Source organism: Paramacrobiotus metropolitanus, unplaced genomic scaffold, assembly GCF_019649055.1.
Source record: "Paramacrobiotus metropolitanus isolate TYO unplaced genomic scaffold, Prichtersi_v1.0 Parri_scaffold0000014, whole genome shotgun sequence".
NCBI lineage: Eukaryota > Metazoa > Tardigrada > Eutardigrada > Parachela > Macrobiotidae > Paramacrobiotus > Paramacrobiotus metropolitanus.
The window spans coordinates 1,283,848-1,301,886 of record NW_026570234.1 but is presented as its reverse complement, the minus strand read 5'-3'; the positions used below and the strand labels follow the sequence as shown (position 1 = coordinate 1,301,886).

At 41.0% G+C, this 18,039-nt stretch overlaps 2 protein-coding genes across 2 annotated transcripts; both read left to right on the top strand.

The window, feature by feature from the left end:
* Positions 1 to 85: 85 nt before the first annotated feature.
* On the top strand, positions 86 to 7,781 carry LOC129584520 (transient receptor potential cation channel subfamily M member 2-like). The gene is made up of 27 exons (XM_055476708.1): positions 86 to 253; positions 313 to 363; positions 497 to 529; positions 668 to 847; positions 1,143 to 1,367; positions 1,508 to 1,697; positions 1,778 to 1,949; positions 2,019 to 2,269; positions 2,496 to 2,611; positions 2,736 to 2,928; positions 2,990 to 3,144; positions 3,203 to 3,522; positions 3,639 to 3,829; positions 3,898 to 4,204; positions 4,305 to 4,462; positions 4,556 to 4,692; positions 4,756 to 4,883; positions 5,002 to 5,208; positions 5,313 to 5,484; positions 5,611 to 5,741; positions 5,809 to 5,942; positions 6,121 to 6,242; positions 6,305 to 6,543; positions 6,736 to 6,889; positions 7,010 to 7,144; positions 7,232 to 7,417; positions 7,511 to 7,781. The coding sequence occupies exons 1-27, from the start codon at positions 188 to 190 to the stop codon at positions 7,601 to 7,603; spliced, it is 4,446 nt and encodes a 1,481-aa protein (XP_055332683.1). The 5' UTR covers positions 86 to 187; the 3' UTR covers positions 7,604 to 7,781.
* A 1,084-nt stretch (positions 7,782 to 8,865) lies between these two features.
* LOC129584506 (transient receptor potential cation channel subfamily M member 2-like) lies at positions 8,866 to 17,585 on the top strand. The gene is made up of 27 exons (XM_055476689.1): positions 8,866 to 9,053; positions 9,251 to 9,334; positions 9,495 to 9,683; positions 9,785 to 9,948; positions 10,475 to 10,505; positions 10,603 to 10,786; positions 10,885 to 11,059; positions 11,407 to 11,657; positions 11,725 to 11,834; positions 12,088 to 12,280; positions 12,348 to 12,499; positions 12,692 to 13,011; positions 13,079 to 13,269; positions 13,448 to 13,751; positions 13,819 to 13,976; positions 14,198 to 14,334; positions 14,577 to 14,707; positions 14,891 to 15,127; positions 15,205 to 15,361; positions 15,430 to 15,584; positions 15,698 to 15,837; positions 15,909 to 16,027; positions 16,104 to 16,372; positions 16,533 to 16,689; positions 16,778 to 16,912; positions 16,979 to 17,161; positions 17,264 to 17,585. Exons 1-27 carry the CDS (start codon positions 9,009 to 9,011, stop codon positions 17,357 to 17,359), a joined length of 4,467 nt encoding a protein of 1,488 aa, XP_055332664.1. The 5' UTR covers positions 8,866 to 9,008; the 3' UTR covers positions 17,360 to 17,585.
* The last annotated feature ends 454 nt before the right edge of the window (positions 17,586 to 18,039 follow it).

The window sequence follows — 18,039 nt, the reverse complement described above, 5'->3', positions numbered from 1 at the left end:
AACGTGACCTCAGGCGGTATATCAGAATTGTCATTACATACCGAAATGAGCGTAACGCTTTACCGAGATATGGCACTGTTTTCTACGTTAGTCGCATTCTTCTAACACTCTAGAATGCAGAGTAGGGGTGCTAATCAATCCAAGATCTAACGGGAATTAAAACGGCAGTTTTGTGAACGGCAGAGACATGGATTCTGCACGGCATGGCTGGGTAGATTTTGGGAAGCCGGTGACGGATGCGGGAAATGTCGAGGTGGGCACGATTGACTTCTGTCAGAAAAACTCCTTTAGCTCATTTTTTGCGTTTCTTAGAAGGTCCAGACCAGTAAAAAAGCGCGCGATATGGAAACGCGCGGCCCTCGGGTACGTCTGTAATGCATAACGATGATTTACTTAATTTGCAGAAAGGAGATGCAAATATTTAAATATGCACGTAGCAGTTTAACGCTGGAATTATGTAGAAAATTATGAAACTAATCAGTGCTCGACTTTCTAGGGTAAAGGTGATGATGTTCCCGTACTGAGTATGGTGAGGACAAAATTTTTGCATACATACTGCTTTGAAAACCGTTGCTATTTGCGAAGATTATAAATCTTGTGCCATTGTTCTAAGCATGGTCTATGCATGGTTTATGCATGGTCTAAGCATGGTCTATGAATTACGCAGAAAAAACAGTTTATCCTCATTGAGCACGAGCACGATGTTCCCGGCTTGGCGAAGGAAGCCGTACTGCGGTGGTTCCCGCGGGTGCCACATGCCATCCTCTCCCTGGTGTCGGGCGTGGATAGTTTTCATTCGTGGAAAAGGGACGATTTCCGATCGGCACTGCAGTCCGGCATTGCAAAGGTAAATGAATATGAGTGGTTCGAAATTTCAGCTCGCTGCCGTTTTTGCTTGGTGGAAAGTTTTCTTCACCTCTACAAAACAAATACAGTGTGCCTAATAACAGAATACATTACAATTCCTTAATAAGCTTAACCCATGGAAAATAATTCATAGTTATGTAATTATTAATTATTACTGTAATTTTGGGTTGTTGCTTGATTTGCATAAAGACCAGATACGGTACCGCATCTATCTATTTATGGGCTCGTACGTATGCTACGAACCATACTATGACGGTTTTTTTATTCACATGCAGCTGATAAGCACAATGGAGCTGCTGCTGGTCGATGATGGTCTAAATTACGGCTTGACCCGTTTAATTGCTTCGGCCGTCAGTGCTGACGAAACATTCAACAGCTATGCCGCGGCCAATGTTATGCAACAACCACGCAAACCGCCAGCCTATTATCTGGGTATTGCGCCTGTGGAAAAAGTCGCCGATACAGTCAGGGAACAACTGGAACACCTGCAGAGGAATACTGTAAATGAAACCAAACAAAACCAGTGCTAAAAATAAATAATATTTTTAATTAGGTGCCCCTTAATAATCTGAAAGCTGAAATACTGCATCTTTAATCTCTGTATATCTGTGGATGTTATAATAATATGTTCCGTATTTAGGAAAACGAAGTCGACGCAACGCCACAAAAGACCGGGAAACCGAACGATAAATTCAACCTGAACCGGTTCCATTCGCACTTTGTTTTTGTCCATAAGCCCTACGCCCACACAGGATTCCTGCGAGTTGACTTGGAAAAACAGCTGCAAAATGAACTGGGAATGCGCGGCGGAATGGCTGACAGTCCTATCGGTACAGAGAACGATATTAGATCGTTCATACGTCTGCAACAAAAAACTAGTACTAACAAAAATTATGTTGCTGGGATGCAGATGCAGTCGACGAAGTTTCATCGGCATTTATCCCGCACATCGTCATATTCTTCCAAGGAGAAGTGGACGAAATTGACCGAATTCGTGCGTATGTGCGTTTACGCACACCGATTATTATGCTCAGTGGATGCGGCGGCATGGCGGATATTGTGGCCTTTGCTTATAAAAATGCGTAAAGATTAATCGCAGTATAAGGATGAAGATGCACGATGCAGTGCAAGATTTATGATTACAATTGTAGATCGGAACCCGATGAGCAGCGCCTACTGTCCCTTGTTGGCAATAATTTAGTCCGTGTATTCCCGGAGGCTTTCAAGGAAAACAAGGAGTTTCAGATGGACTGTGCACAGAAGATTCTGGAGATGGTACGGGGACCGGATGGTAACGGGGAGAACCATTTGATGTTTATCCAGGACTGCAGTCGGCTGGATAGCTTCGATAAGCTGGATACGCCGTTTGTTCAAGCCGCCATTATGAGCTCCTCAGAGCAAAGTATGCCTGGTCATATACCAACTGGTCATAACAACATAACAAAATACGAGTGCAAATAAACTTTGACAAAAACCTTGTATTATTTTTGAGGTAATAATATGTCTGTAATAAGTATCCTTGTAATTCTTGAGATGGGTACGTTTGCGGAAGTTCTTTTTGTCCATTTTTTGGGCAGGACTGCTTTTGATAATAACAAGCAAACACAATTTTTCTCCATTATTTTTAGATGCAAATGCTGACCAGCTCATACGAAACATGAAATTGTGCATGGCTTGCAACAAGCCGGACATTGCCCAAAGGTTTTTGGTTAGTATGCCACCATGGGCGACTATTCAACCAAAGGTTAGTCAACTACCAGTTTACATGGTCTAGACGTGATAAAATGCTTGTCGTTGTATTACATGCACACATTAAAAACTACTTATGAAATGACATCTTTTTTTAAAAATTTGTTGATTGGGTACAGCCTCCGTATACGGGATTCTTAACCGCATTAATTCTGCCGGGTCGAGAGATCTTCATCGACATGTTTATGCAGCAGAAATTCCCAGTCCGCTATTTCACTAGCCATGTCGATATGTTACTATGCTATCGCAAAGCGGTGGGCAAAGAATATTTTATTGCCAATGTCTGGGATGATATTCTGGGACACAATCAGCGTATGTATGCCTTTTTTACGATTATGTGTAGAATTACATTCGTTTTTTTTGCGGGTAACAGAGGATCCAATTCGGGAGGACTTTGTACTTCTTGAACTGAACTGGTTAATCGAAAATCTAACGGGCGTAAAAGATTTTTTCAATTGGTACGAATTATCGCGAGTGGCGCTGCTTCCCACGGATGATGATCCGTACGCCGCGATGCACGACGAGAAGGTACCAAAAAAAATGAACAGTTTCCGGTATCTGTTGCACGAGCATGTGACCTTTATAGGCTTTACAAGCTCTCGTGGTATACGCTTGTCTTCTCAACCGACCCAAGTTGGTCAAGACGTTGCTAAAATACAGCATGGACCCTGTTCCGTTGACGGTGTTTGTGGAGGCCATCAGCCGGGGTTTATACCGCAATGTTAACAATTTCGACCAGCGGGTTATGCTGAAACGACAAGCCGATGAGTACGGTAATATTGCCACGGATATTATGGATATGGGTATTCGTGATTCGCCGGAACGGGCTAAAGTCTTTTTTCAACGCACTCTACCTGATTTCAACGGCAAGACTACTCTGGAAATGGCTTTTGATGCGAGAAACAAGTGCGTGGTGTCTCATAAACAAAAAATTCGCACAGCTAGAAGTTATAATTAAAATCTAGATATTGTATATCGTGAATTTAGTGTAAATTTAATTTTTGACTGTTTTATATTTATAGAAAGTTTATCTCGCACAACCTTGTGCAAGACTGGCTTGACCAGTTTGCTCATGGATTTGTACGAGTAAAAGGGAGATGGCATGATTTGAAAATGATCCTGTCGGCTTATTTGATATTCCCTATGTACATCTGGTTGGGGTTTCCTAGAATTAGTTTTGCTGACAAAGACAAAAAAGTTGCGACACAACAAGGTAAAAATTCCCAAGGTATCATTTCCTACATGTTGAGGTTTGACTGTAATAATATTTACAACTCTCAGGTGCGGCGGCTGTGGAGTATGAACCCGCAACGCCAGAGGCCGCCGCAAGCATTTTGGCTCGTCTTCAACGCGGCGAGAAGAAAAGCACCGATCATGCCAAATACAAAGAAATTTATCCTCCAATTCACAAGATGATCTATGCCGTATGGAACTCACCGGTGGTCAAATTCTGGACATGGTTCTTAACGTATCTGTGCTTTCTGGTGTTACTTGGCACGGATATGATGTTACCGGCGTGCATGTATCTCGGAGTGGACATTGCGGTATTTGTTTGTACAGCGTTGATCTGGCTGGAATTATTAACAAGGTAGAACGTCTTACATCTTATAACAGCAGCATAGTTTTGGGATTAAGCATAACTGTTAATGAAGATCTTATTACAACAAAGTAAAACTTATTGTTTACAGAACATTAAATGATGTGCTGTGGAAACGCCGGGTTAATTTGTACATGCGAGCCGTGGACCTGATATTTCAAACCGTTTTCAATATCCTCTTCTTTCTCTACCGCATTGCTCCGTACAGGTGGGACCATCCATTTGCTGGCCGGGTGATCTTGGCATTCGGTAAATATGCATTTTCAGCGAAATCAGCAGCATCAATACATTTACCAAAGAAAACTCGGGAAACAAATGTATATGTGTATAATGTATGTATAGGTGTCATGTATTATTTTTACTCCATATGGAATACATTCTACGGCTACGATCAAGAACTGGGACCGCTGGTTCGAATTGTTCACATCATGTTCAAAAACGATTTACCAAAGTGGGCGATCATGTTGCTGCCGTTTTTCGTAAGTTCTGATGTCAAAACATTCGAATCACTGTTTAAAAGTTTGAATGATGCTGTCATTTAGGTTGCTACTGCTGTTGTTTGGCAAGCTGTTATTACTCCGGATTATCCGTTTACGGGTGACGATTGGCGGAAGGCGTTCTTCCGAGGATTATTCACACTTTTTGCGGGATTCCAAAACGAGCTTGAATAGTAAATGCATAGAACATTTCACCATTTCGGTTGTTCGACTTGTAAATGATTTGACAATGACTAGTAATGAACATAGCTATCGTAGATAAAACGGTAGTCAAAGAATTACTTTCTGTAGCGCCATTCCGGCATGCCACCCGGGCAAGGTAATTAATTACAACAATTTCACTCAACCGGCATCAGCTTATCCTCAAGATCGGTGTTGGCTGGGAGATTACAACGATCACACATGCGCCACCGTGACCTTTTGGGCATACGTTTTTGTTATCCACTACTATGTCCTATTGAAACTCGGAATGATGATCATTTTGACCGTATTTTACATGTATGTGCGGATAATTTATATAGCAAAATGGCTTGACATTTTGACTGAGCATCTACTGTAAGATGTGGGGAAAGAAAATTGGATTTGGTTTATTTTTTTGACAGTTTCCGATCTACCAGCGAAATGCCCAAGGCCAATCTGGTTTGGAGGTTCTATCGCTTTGATACGATACTCGATTATTACTGGAGATCATCGTTGCCGTTTCCTTTCAATATTTTGGGAAATCTGTACATTAGTTTGCTCTACTTCCTGACTAAAGCAGAGGATCGCAACAAGGTAAAGGTTACCACTTCTTGAGTAACAACCATTAATGATTAATGCATATTAACGAGTGCTGACTTCTTTAAAAACGCTCGCTGCTGTCATCGTCACCATGTGATATGACTCGAATTTTCTCGTCAGGTCTCAGATATGGAAATGAGCGCTACGCAGACGGATACTTTTATTTACTGGAAAAGCAAAGCTGGTGAATATTTTGCGCAAAAAGACAAAGAGGAACAATCTAAAGCGTTACCGGCTAAACAAGCTCAAATGTAGGCATTGATTTTTGTATTTGTTTAAATTTTTTGGGTACATCAACAGCCGTGAAAATTGGTGTAGGATCGGTGCAATAAAACACCAAGTGACCGGTATAATACAGAGATTCTCCGAAATGGACCGGAAGCTGCATGATGTTGGTGAGACCGCACGAGACGGAAAACTGCGTATGCACACTGCAAATGTTCTCCGGCAAGGTATAAATTTTTTTAACATACCAAAAATTTTTCAGTTTTAAAAAATATGATTTAATTAATATTGTTTTAACTTAAGTACCAGTTTCCTGCATTAGCTGCTAAACAAAATATAGTATATACTGACGTATTTACGTTTGCTATTACATCCATCCCACCCATATATTCTTGGTTTTTCCAGGGGGAACGATTGATCTTCCCCAGCTGCTGAATCCGAAACCCCATTTCCATTGTCGCGAAACGCCGTATCACGGTACCCTAGTGCGACGTACCCCTGTAGCAGACAACAAGGTCTTCTGGACAGTACGTAATGACACCGCTGCTAATAAATCTACAAAATAATTAATAATTCCGATGTTTTATAGACGCCATTTGATGCATACAGACCGGATGCTTATTCCAAACCGATAAACGAATTCACATCCGAAGAGCGAGAATTTGTCGATCCAGAACAGGACTTCGTTGGGCGTTCCAGCAGTCCTAAGCGGCGCGAATGGAACGGGATCGAGTATCATGACGATAATGTTATTTACCGGAAGTCATGGATTGTTGATGAGGATGGGCGTGAGCAACTCTACCGACTGGATGATCACAGTCTGCCCACGTACGTATGATGAATGCATGCAATGTGGTAAAGAAATAGGCTTGTTTACCAACGTTTGGAACACTGTATTATACGTAGCTTTTGTACATTCAGTTGATGTAAATTTACCACTTTTTGCTGTACACAAAATTAATAAAAATTTAAGATTTATTTCTTTTAATGGCAGATAGTTAAAATTGAAATTTTTTGTAGAAATCCTCAAGGTCGTACCGGTCTCCGAGGACGTGGTTCATTGTGCCGGTTTGGTCCCAACCACAAAATTATACTGGCAGTTACTAGTAACACCCAGGGAAAACTGCGCTTTATTCTGCAATCGTCGGCTAACGGTTCTTTTACGTTTCCCATGGTAAGAATTGCGCGGTATATATTCCGTAATCCCTTTTCATTGATTGGAGCAAAAATAAAATGTGATTATATTCGTTTTGTGGCACAGTACTTTCACTCAAAATTTTTCGTGTGTATATAGATCCCGTTGTGCCATTATGATTCCGAATACTCTGTGATCGCGGTACTGTTCGAAGCGATTCTGACAGATGGTGAGGGAAGCGAGGAGTCGGATTTCGATCCCGCTGCTTGCCGATCACTGACAAGCTTCCTGCAGGTTAGATATAGAGAAAGCTTATATAAAATATCGTTTTAGCCTATAGACACATTTAAGTAGAATAATCAATTGGTATTCTTGTTTTAGGCTGCACCGCAAATGGTACAGAAACAACTACAGAAGAATCCAGACTATAACGAGGGATTGCCCAGAATAAACACGGAAGAACTATACAGAGGTTACCAGGATATGCCATTAAACACTGACAATGCATGGACGGAATTACTGATTGTTCACATCGATATTCCATACGTCCCGTTAAATAAAAATTCGGTTAGTTCATACTGTGTTACAGCAGTTGTGTGTTCATGCTGTTTTACAGCAATTGTGTGGCGACTTTAAAATAATTCGGGTTATTTTGCGCAGATGTACCAGTGGAAAGCAAGTTCAACGGCTGACCTTATGCTACCCGATCTGGAAACAGCCATAATGAAGCGGGTTTCTTCTTTATTCCAATGAGTTTTATTTTATGCGCCTCAGTAACATTGTGTAAATTTAATCTTTATCCGAAACGAGAAACAACGATAATGAAACTGTACGTGGTCCGAAGTAAGCAAAATTTGAATGATATAAAAGCTTTATGCACCATGCAATGAAATTTTTTGTCTCTGTATATGGAAATCAAAAAATGAGCAGGCATTCAGATACAAGACATTTGCTCCGTATCCATCACAAAAGGTCTTTAATAATTTACTCTATACGTACTCGTATATGGAGGCAAATTTATTAAATATTATCGTCGACAAATCATTTAATTAATAGTTTAGTTACTGCAAGCCAGGGTGGAAGGACGGCGTTCGTAATTACCGCGACGCACTAAAGGGCAAGTGTTACCACACATTTTTTTAAGGTAATGTTCGAGTAGAAATACAGAAACTGATTTTTAATTTTACCCAGAACTTACTTGTATTATTCACCAGATGCAAGAGGGAACCATATTACTGCTTTCAGTGCTTTGTAAAGAATTAAAGTAGTTTTTGGGTTCAGCTACAAAGGACAACATATCAATGTTCTGTACAGATGGATGGAGAGCACTCCTGTAGTTATACATACTCATTATATACAAAGTTAAGCCTGCAAATACTACCATTACACTAAAGGTTACCTGTCGAAACATTGATACTACGATCCATCCAACGAAACATTATTAGCTAATACTAAGCAAATTAGTCAGGACCACTGCTTTTGCGCAACTAACAAGTGAGAATAATTTTACTAGTAAGCACTGCATAAATTTGTCATTTATATATTACTAGCCGGTTATTATCTATATACTGTGTTTTCCTTCTGCTCAAAATTGCATCATGGCCAAGACACCACGAATCTGCTCAACGTACTCATACATATACAAGAATCAGCGGTATGTAGGCCACTAGTCTTGCAGTCTATATGTGTGAAAAACTAGACACTACTCGTAGGAAAAGGTCTACGAGTACGTTTTGCGAACTCGCGCTCACAAATCATACAGTACCACATTCTGTTTACGGCAATTATAATTATCCAGTTAAACCAGTCACCAATGTACCTGTACATAGTACATACCAATCGGCACCCACAGAAGACTGTCATGCATGTATGACAAAAAAGCATATTCTTCGGATTGACGGAAAATAGTGAAATCAGTTTCTGTTATAGCTTAGAGCAAATTTTTTTGCAAACTTTGTTGTGCGCTTTGATTTCCTTAAGGCAGTATGAACACTTACAATGAATTAAATATAGCAGAGAAAATAATGTTACACCCTGAAAACTTTTTTTTCGTGCAGTGCATAGTGGGCACGTGGTACTCAGATTGTAGTACTGCGGTTTTGATTCAGACGCTGCTGATTAGGGATTGCGATGATGCAACTGTAATTCAGACTGGAAAATGGCACACTCCAGGAAAAGCGATGATAGGCGAACGGTCAACGGGGTAATTTGTTTATCCAGTATTAGCTTTTTGCTTGGCTTATATGGTGGTACACCGTATTGTACAAACTACATTCATGTTCGCAATAGTTCCGTGTTTCCTCCATGCAAATTGTTAGGGTGCATTCATGGTTAGGCTGCATATAGCGTGCGGATTTTAAGAACTTCTGTGCTAGAATTTTTTTGGTTGTTTTTATTTAGCCTGATAGCGAGAGGGACGGAAAAGTCAGAAGAAGTGATCTGCCTATGAATAATCTCAGGCCTGCAGGATCCGTCCTGGATAAGGTACGAACGAATTCGACAAATGTGTTAGGACTTCATCATTCTATAATGATCATCAAGTAGTTCGAATAACGAAACAATATTCCTGGTTCAAACTTTCTATCGTACGGCAATTTATCCTAATTCAACTAACTGGTAAGTTTGCTATATTTATAATGCACAGAATCAGCCGTACATGCGCATAAATGACGAAGTGGACATTCCGGGGGCAGTGAAGGAGATTCTAGCCGGAGACCAACCATGGATCCAGGGCACGCCGGATGCCATTATTACGTACATCACCGGTTTTGCGCATTTCGAACAATGGAAGCGCGACGATCTGCGGTCGGCCATGCAAGGAGGGTTCCTTAAGGTGCTTGCCCACTTAAATTCTACTTAAATGGACAATATGAACAAAATTTTTAAATATGGACAATATGGACAATATGGACAATGTCATCCCGTTATACATAGGTCATCAATACTCTGAATGTGGCCGTTTTTGACGACGGCCTCCAGTATGGTGTGTCGCGATTGCTCGGCGCTGCGGTTCGCGAGGAGGAAATGTACCGTCTCAAACCGGATAAACGTGGAAAACCGGCAATTGCAGCTCTTATCGGAGCGATTCCTTTAGTACGGTATGTGATCTTTCTGCAGTTCAGGGCTTCAAGCTGCTCACTGTTCCGTTAATTAAATTACAGCACATGGTATGTGCTAACCGTTCAATGTGTTGAAGCAATAACATCGCCAAATTTTCTAGTAATATCACTAACAAGTTAACAACTAACAAGTAACAGCCAAAATTTAAGTACAGGTCTTAGGACATTTTCATTTAGTCTTCAAATCAAGCTAAATATTATCTATCATACCCCAATTGGGGTATGATGGATAATATTTCGCTTGATATTTCGGTTGCAACCGGACAGATTTGCGCGTATACTATGTCGGTTTCCACAAAACTATGGTTTACTTTAGTCTGCACAGCATAGATGTACATACGCGTCCTTAAGCCAACTTTTTGAACCGGCTACTTTAAATCTGTGAATCGCTGTGCACAATGTAAAACAGAAACAAAGTAATGTTAGTAATTAAATCAGACCGCTCTAAATAATACTTTACAGTATAGTAAGAGTATTAGAGTACCTATTTGGTTTTATGTTTCAGATTGGATGAACAAGAAACGGCTGAATCACTGGTACGGGCAATCAGAACGAGAAACTGCAAATATCGCAAAACTGTTGCAGTATGAGGCAAAGTTGTCGAACACCCACAATTTCAATTAATTTTGATAGGGTCGAGACTTTTTTGCCCGTTCAGTATCCTCTGACATCCAGCTGGAGAATGTGCAAAGGTACGGGAGAAGTCAAAATCACTCAGCCTATCTGTATATCAGTCAGTCCTATCGCGAGGCTGGTCTACTTCGAGTGGCGGTGGAAAAACGAATCCAACAGGAACTTAGCGATCGTGCGTCGCAAGGTTAGTACCCACATATTTGTTTTGCATCAGTCTGCTTCTTTATTGTTGTGATTAGCCTTTTGTCCCATCCACATATCCATCCAACGTTTGGTTTTCAGTTGCCGAACGCATGGGTAACATCCGGAAAGAAGTCCCGTTGATAGCGGTGCTATTTCAAGGCGAAATTGAGGATTTAGATCGTGTGAAAGCATATTTAAACGGTGGTACTCCGGTGATTGTGTATGATGGGTGTGGCGGCTTGGGGGACATTATTGGATCGGCGGTCACCGACAGGTTTGTGCTTTTGTTCATATTGGCGGTATTGCCAATATGCTTTAATTAAGCCATCTGTTAATAAAACTTCCATTTGAACTTATAATTCAACTTTAGACAGTCATAACTGAGAGTATATAAAGTTATGGACAATTTAGTAATAAAACAGTACTTAAATCTTCTAGTAACGTTCTCGATATACATGTTGCAATAATTCTTCAAAAGGGCCAAAAATAATCAATTCTGACACAGTACTTATTACATACCATAGACAGTGGTGATTAGTAGTGACTGATAGAAATAGCTAATGTGAAATGGGATCTGCTTTTATGATCGATATTTGCTAAGAATCTCATTTTCGTTTGCAGCGATGAAATGGATGGGAATCGGCTTCGTAATACCATTGAAGTGAAGCTGCAGAAAGAGTTCCCTTTTTTGCGCCAAAACGAAACGGCACTGGCTGATGCCGCCGGCAGCGTTCTTGAGATTCTTGGCTTGTCGCGGTTGGAAGGCGGTGGCGGGATGCCATTGTTGTCGGTGGTCAATGGGCGATCTATTGACACGTATAATAACCTAAACAGCCAGATTATTCAAAGTGCCATCGTTGCGTCCAGTGGAAGTACGTTAAATTATGACTTAAGTTGACGAATGCAAAAAAGGAAAGTCTTCTACGTAAACTATTGTAGATGCGTCTCCGGAATTGTTTAATACCTTCCTTACACTGGCCATCAAGACTAATAAAATTGATGTTGCCCGGCATAGGTTACTGACCAAGCGGCCTTGGTCAAACATGGAAGTAAGTACAAACTTAAAGATCATAGGGTACTTCAGCAGCTCTACTCTTCTATATAGCGCAAGCATGTGTGAGAGAAGAAGTTAAAAATCTGGAAGATTTTCATAAACCATTTTCGAAAAGCTAATGTTGCGCACGTATGTAGACGTCATATGAATATCTACTGTAATAATTAAGTAGATAGCAGATAGTACCGCGATTAAAAACTACTGTAAACAAACACCTTATTCTGTCTGCTTAAATTTGATCACTTTAGCTGCCTCAGCAAGCTTTTGAAACAGCATTACTCCTTCCTGGACGTGAAGCTTTCGTGGACACCTTTCTAACACAAAAATTCCCAGTTCGGTCATATCTCAGTCATCTAAAACTGCTGAAATTATTCCGGGAGGCACGCGATCGCCAGTTTTTTCCTCAGCATGTCTGGGAAGGAATCTTACAGTTCAGTTTAGGTATGTCACGTTTGTTAAGCAACTGCTTTTTTATGAGGAGGATATTAACAAAAGAGCGTTCTTTCAGCGGAACCAATCAGCGAAAACTTTATTCTTACGGATTTGAATCGGTTAATAGAACGACTGTCTGGAGTTTACGATTACATTGACCCATACGAGTTGTCTGCAAATGCTTATAACGGCTCTGGTTCCACCTCTGCAGTTGTAGCTGAACGAAAGGTAACATCTAGATCTAATTAATTTTTCATTTTTTTGATAAAAAAAACCGGGTTATGGCGGAACTAGTAAATAATAAATTTCTAGATTATGTCACTTTGCAGCACGTATATAAAACTATTTTATTCGGACGCAAATTTACTCGAATGCGCAATTTGAATTTGTCACCTCGGATCCTATTTTCTGTATTTTCAGGCAATGAATGCGCTGCTTGTTTTTGCCGTGTTTTTTAATCGAGCAAAATTGGCTAAAATACTAGTGAAACATTCTCATGATCCATTACTCCAAGCTCTGTTTGCGGAATGCTTATTCCATGCCATGTATAGTCGAATACCCAATGTGGCGATCAGTGGCATGGTCAAGAACGTCGCCAACGATTTCGCGCAGATGTCCCTGGATATTTTTGACGCCGGTGTTACCTCTTCACCAACCCGTGGCCATGCTATTCTTACCCGTACCTTTCCTGATTATAACGGAAAAACACCACTAGAAATGGCATACGACACTAACAACAAGTGCGTACAATAAAGTTAGTAACCGCATGACGCATTTTGCCGCTACGAAATTCTTCCGTTTTGGTAGGAAATTTCTGGCCCATAACAACGTCCAGTCATGGCTGGATCAATACTACCATAATTTCATTAAAGTCAAAGGAAATTTTGACAATATAAAATTGTTTTTGTCTGGATTGTTTTTATTCCCCATGTACCTGTGGTTGACCTTTCCCAAAGTCAAGAAATCCCAGTCTTTACCTCCTGATGAAACCTTGAAAGGTTTGTAATAATTTTTCATACCAAGAGCTCTTAAATATTAAAAGTTTCCACAAGGCAGAACGGGTCAACGGGAGGCAGAATAGTTTTCGATTTTATAGACTCATTTCTGTGCTAGTAGAACTTTGATTCGAACTTGATTTTTCGAAATTTTTGACGAATACGCTTTTGAACTATGCAGAAAAAACTCTACGACCGAGAAATCCAGACGATGTAGAAAAGATGTTGAACAAAGTGAAAAAGATTCAAGCAGGCCGACAGAGTCCCGATCGCAGCTATTTTGGCCCACAGCGGCCATCGTTTGGTGAAATGGTTCACGAAGTTTGGAAAGCCCCAGTCGTGAAATTCTACACATGGCATATGTTCTACTGGTTTTTCATTATTATCATCTGCGTGGATATAATGCTTCCGCCGTGTCGGTACATTGGAGTGGACATCACGGTGTGGGTCTTCACCATTACGATGTGGTTGGAGTTGATTAGTCGGTAAAGATTTTACGCATTAATTACCAAGCCGTGGGTTTTTGACCTGAAGAGCATTGTTTTGTATCAGGACGATTTACGACGTGCAAATGCATCGGAAACTGGACTGGGTAGAGCGTTCATATGATCTTATTAGCCAGACATTGTTCAACATCCTCTTTTTTCTGTATCGAATTGATCCATATCGATACGATCATCCTTTTGCTGGACGCGTGATTTTAGCATTCGGTAAGTTGGGGCGGTGGCTGTTCAGATACGATGGTACCCGCACTGTTTTTACTATTGTAGCAGTAAAGTACTTACAATTTTATATAGCGTTTGCAAATTTATATATGCACTTATTTCCTGGTAATCAGCAACTCTGCTGAAGTATTTATTACCTACAGAAATTAATTAATAATAAGGAAATGTGTACAAGTAGTCAACTTTCCTACCGGAGTTTTTTGTAGGCATAATTTACTACTGCTACCGCGTATGGGGATTATTCTACTACATGGAGCGCACGATCGGTCCCTTGATTCGTGTTGTCAACAAAATGTATTCTTTTGATTTAACACGTTGGATTCTTCTCATGGCACCAATGACGGTATAAACAAACGGTCATAAGCGGCAGCTGTCGAATATTTAGCAAAATATTTTTACCTAGCCAGTTGTTTTTGCGGCAAGCAGCAGATACACGAAAAGCGCGCCAACCTATATAAACTAACAACTTTTAAAATTACTTTGTCCGCGCGAAAGATGGTACACCACTCTTATCTCCTTTTATCCTCTTTTAGTGGACACAGTAATTCTGGGCATTATTTCACGACTATGTTATTGCGATTGCAGATTGCTTCGACGGTGATCTGGATGGGAGTAATCAATCCGGATTGGCCGATGACAGGCGACGATTGGCGCCATGCGTTTTACCGGGGAATTTTCACATTCTTTGGGTCTTTCCACATGGAGCTAGAATATTCGTAAGACATGAGCTGTTCTTATTGGCCGAAAACGTAATACGACAGCGCTTTACGTACCAAATTTAATTTAATCTGACCGTTGCGCTATGCAATACAAAGTGCGCTCTGCACAATATCCAAATAACAACACCTGTCCATGCCGTTTAAGCGGTTAAATCCGACTATTTCTACTTTTACTCGTAGTCCCCCGTGCGAAGCACGTCGCGTAACACCGCAAAGCTATCAGACTGGTGGATATCCTTGGGTGCACGTGGACAAAAGGACAAGACAACCCGATGCCTACCCTACTGAACGCTGCTGGTCCGGCCAGTACGACGACTACACATGTCCAACAGTGTCTTTCTGGTCCTACTTCTTTGTCATCCAGTTCTACATTCTCCTCAAGCTGGGTCTCATGAATATGTTGACTGCCTTTTACGTGTATGTTGCGGTTCTTTAAATCTGCACAAACACCATGACACATTTCTGTGTGTATGAATGAATATCCTGTTACGCAGCACGCGCAACCTCGGTGAGGGCGCCAAAGCCGCAATGGTCTGGAAATACCACCGCTCACGAATTATTATGGACTATGCACGACGCACACCCATTCCCCCGCCCTTTTTCTCGCTGGGATACATATATTTAATTTTTAAAAGTTGTGGAAAGAAAGAGGTATCAGTTTCCATTGATTCGCAGAACGATTTCGGATTAATTTTATTCGAACGACTTTACGTTTATAGGAGAAGCATCTTCGCGGCGTAGAACTTCTGGACGGCGACAAAGACCCCGATATGATCGAATCCTATACATACTGGACAGGGGTAACGAAAGATTATTTTAGAATGAAGGAACAGCAAGAAGCCGCTCCTTCTCAAGCCCAGCAGCAGCTTGCCACGTACGTATAAAATGGCAACTTATGTCCCAACGCGATTTATAAAACTGAAATTTTCTTCCATGACCTTTCGCTGGAAGCTTTGGTTAATTGTTTTATTTTTCTGATACTAACAGGTTGACTGCAATTCAAGAGAGTTTAGGACTTCTAACTAAGAAGATCGTTTCGGCCGATCGGAAAGTCATGGATGTGGATGAATCTACGAAACAGGCGCAGATCACTGTGTACGACGCCGCAGCCGCTGCCAAACAAAACAGTAACTATTTCCCCCGATCTTTGGGCGTGTTCCAACTGAATACGGCCGTGTTAATTTAATTCCGCTTTTAGAAACGGTAAGCTTGGCCGAATTCGCTCAACAGTGGCCGCACAATTTATCGAGGGTGACACCGTATCCTGGAACATCAGTCGCGAGATTGTTTGTTACGGACGAGAAAGTTCCATGGACGGTACGAAAATCCCGTTACACTAATACTGACTGAACGATCTAACGTTATAACAGTTCTTTTGCGCTCCCCTACCTAGGCGCCTGTGGAACATTATCGACCTCCTACCTACAATAAGGCCAGTCGAGATTTTACGGCAAGTGAACGAAATTTGGTGGATCCAGAAAACGACTTCGCGTCCTCGGTAGCGGGTTCACGTGCGGGTAGCGTCGCCAATGTCAACTTGGTAGGCTACAAATGGAACTCTGTGGATGAAGGAAAGGATGGCAATATCGTCAGAACTTCTTGGATTACCAACGACGATAAACAACCAATTTCTTACGAAGTCGATGCGGTTGGAAATCCATTGTACGTTAATTAAGCATCAACACCGCTACTCAAAATGACGTTCTGTAGAAGTATGTACAGTTGAATCCACACGCGGCACGCCGTTTAGATCAGCATGAAAACGATACCGTTTTAAGCATCTAATAGGGCTGACCTTTTGAAGTCATCATCAAATTTCCAGGAATCCTTTCGGCCGAACTGGACTGAAAGGGCGTGGCGCTCTACAACGTTTTGGACCGAATCATAAGGTCATCATGGTTATCACTACTCGTGTGCCTGGAAAAGGTTTTCGATACATTATGCAACGTGCTCCTGGAAAAGTGCCATGTTTGCCTCAGGTAACCTAGCACAGGTGCTTGTAATAATTATCTCTGATTACATACTGCACATTTCGAATTCCAATGTCGAAAACTTCTGGTACTGCAGAGTTTCCTACAGCAATATGACTCGGAATATGCGGTTGGCTGTCTGCTGATTGACGCCTTTCTGTATGATACCGTGACACTGGCTGCCAGGGATCTCAATGTATCTACTGTGCGAAATATAGAAAACATGCGAAACGTAAGCTGAATCGTCTTGTTGCTTTGACTGTTATGATGTTTCTACATAGTACATACTTGTATTAAGATCATTGAGAGCGTCCTGAAATCCCGCTTGTCAGCTATCATCGACAATTTTGATCGCGTTCGTATCGCGGTGCGGGAACTTTACCGTGGTTACGTCGACAACGCACTGAACACCGATAACGCCTGGCTGGAGGCCGTGGTGTTCCACATTAACTTGCCGACTTTTGGCATTGACAAGTTCAAGGTAAGTGTGTCGTAGGAAGAAATTCAGACTTGTGGAAAGACTTCAATTTACTAATATAGGATTTTATTCGTTTCTGCAATCTGAATTTGCGCTTCCTTTCAGAACTATCGCTGGCGCGATTATAATGCCGCCGAAAATCCGCTGAATGAATTAGACGCAGCGGCCATTCGCCAGATTGCCGTCGAATGGGGATTATAAGCCACGATTCAGTAACAAAATGCATTGATGTCACCGATGTGGCCATGTATTACTATTATTTAGGCTTTTTAGGGACTTTAGTTTTAAGTACAACTGTACAGGTACACATGATAACCTGATGTTTAAATTTTAAATGCTGTTGTGGGATTATTCCCACAACTTATTTATAGAATTAATATAGCTGTTCATTATCCGCATTACTTGCATTAAACACATAATATCTCAATCTGACTCTGCTTGGCACAAATGAAAAGGAATGCGCACTGCACTTGTACATACTTGTATGATGCCACTAATAGAAAGGTAAAATTAATAGGTGTTCTGTGCGTTAGTCATGTCATAATAAAACATAAAAAATATTACAAGAAATTTATAAAATATCTGTCTGTCATTACAGTGCAAAGCGTAGAAAAGATGTTATTTTATTACTTTTAAGTACTTGGTACGTGTAGTCTTGTAAAGTACACACCTTTCAGCATTGTACCTGCGTCATACCAATAGCCAATAAGCGGCAGTCGAGAATTTTCGGTCACATCAATTTCTGCACTTACGAGTACGATGATGATTTTGCTAAAATTTCAACGAGATTTCAGGTTGCACCAATGTACGCCAAATAAATCAATTAAGGCTGAACACCAGTATATCACATAAATAAAAAATATCAGAATAAAAATATCACA

What these genes read in the sequence shown, in the direction of transcription:
- LOC129584506 (XM_055476689.1), top strand. Translation starts at nt 9,009, where the DNA reads ATGGCACACTCCAGGAAAAGCGATGATAGGCGAACGGTCAACGGG. An exon ending in GGCCTTGGTCAAACATGGAA is followed by an intron (nt 11,835 to 12,087) that starts GTAAGTACAAAC and finishes TGATCACTTTAG; the next exon opens with CTGCCTCAGCAAGCTTTTGA. An exon ending in AGCCGCTGCCAAACAAAACA is followed by an intron (nt 15,838 to 15,908) that starts GTAACTATTTCC and finishes TTCCGCTTTTAG; the next exon opens with AAACGGTAAGCTTGGCCGAA.
- LOC129584520 (XM_055476708.1), top strand. Translation starts at nt 188, where the DNA reads ATGGATTCTGCACGGCATGGCTGGGTAGATTTTGGGAAGCCGGTGACG. An exon ending in CCGGGTGATCTTGGCATTCG is followed by an intron (nt 4,463 to 4,555) that starts GTAAATATGCAT and finishes ATGTATGTATAG; the next exon opens with GTGTCATGTATTATTTTTAC. An exon ending in ATTTTGACCGTATTTTACAT is followed by an intron (nt 5,209 to 5,312) that starts GTATGTGCGGAT and finishes TTTTTTTGACAG; the next exon opens with TTTCCGATCTACCAGCGAAA.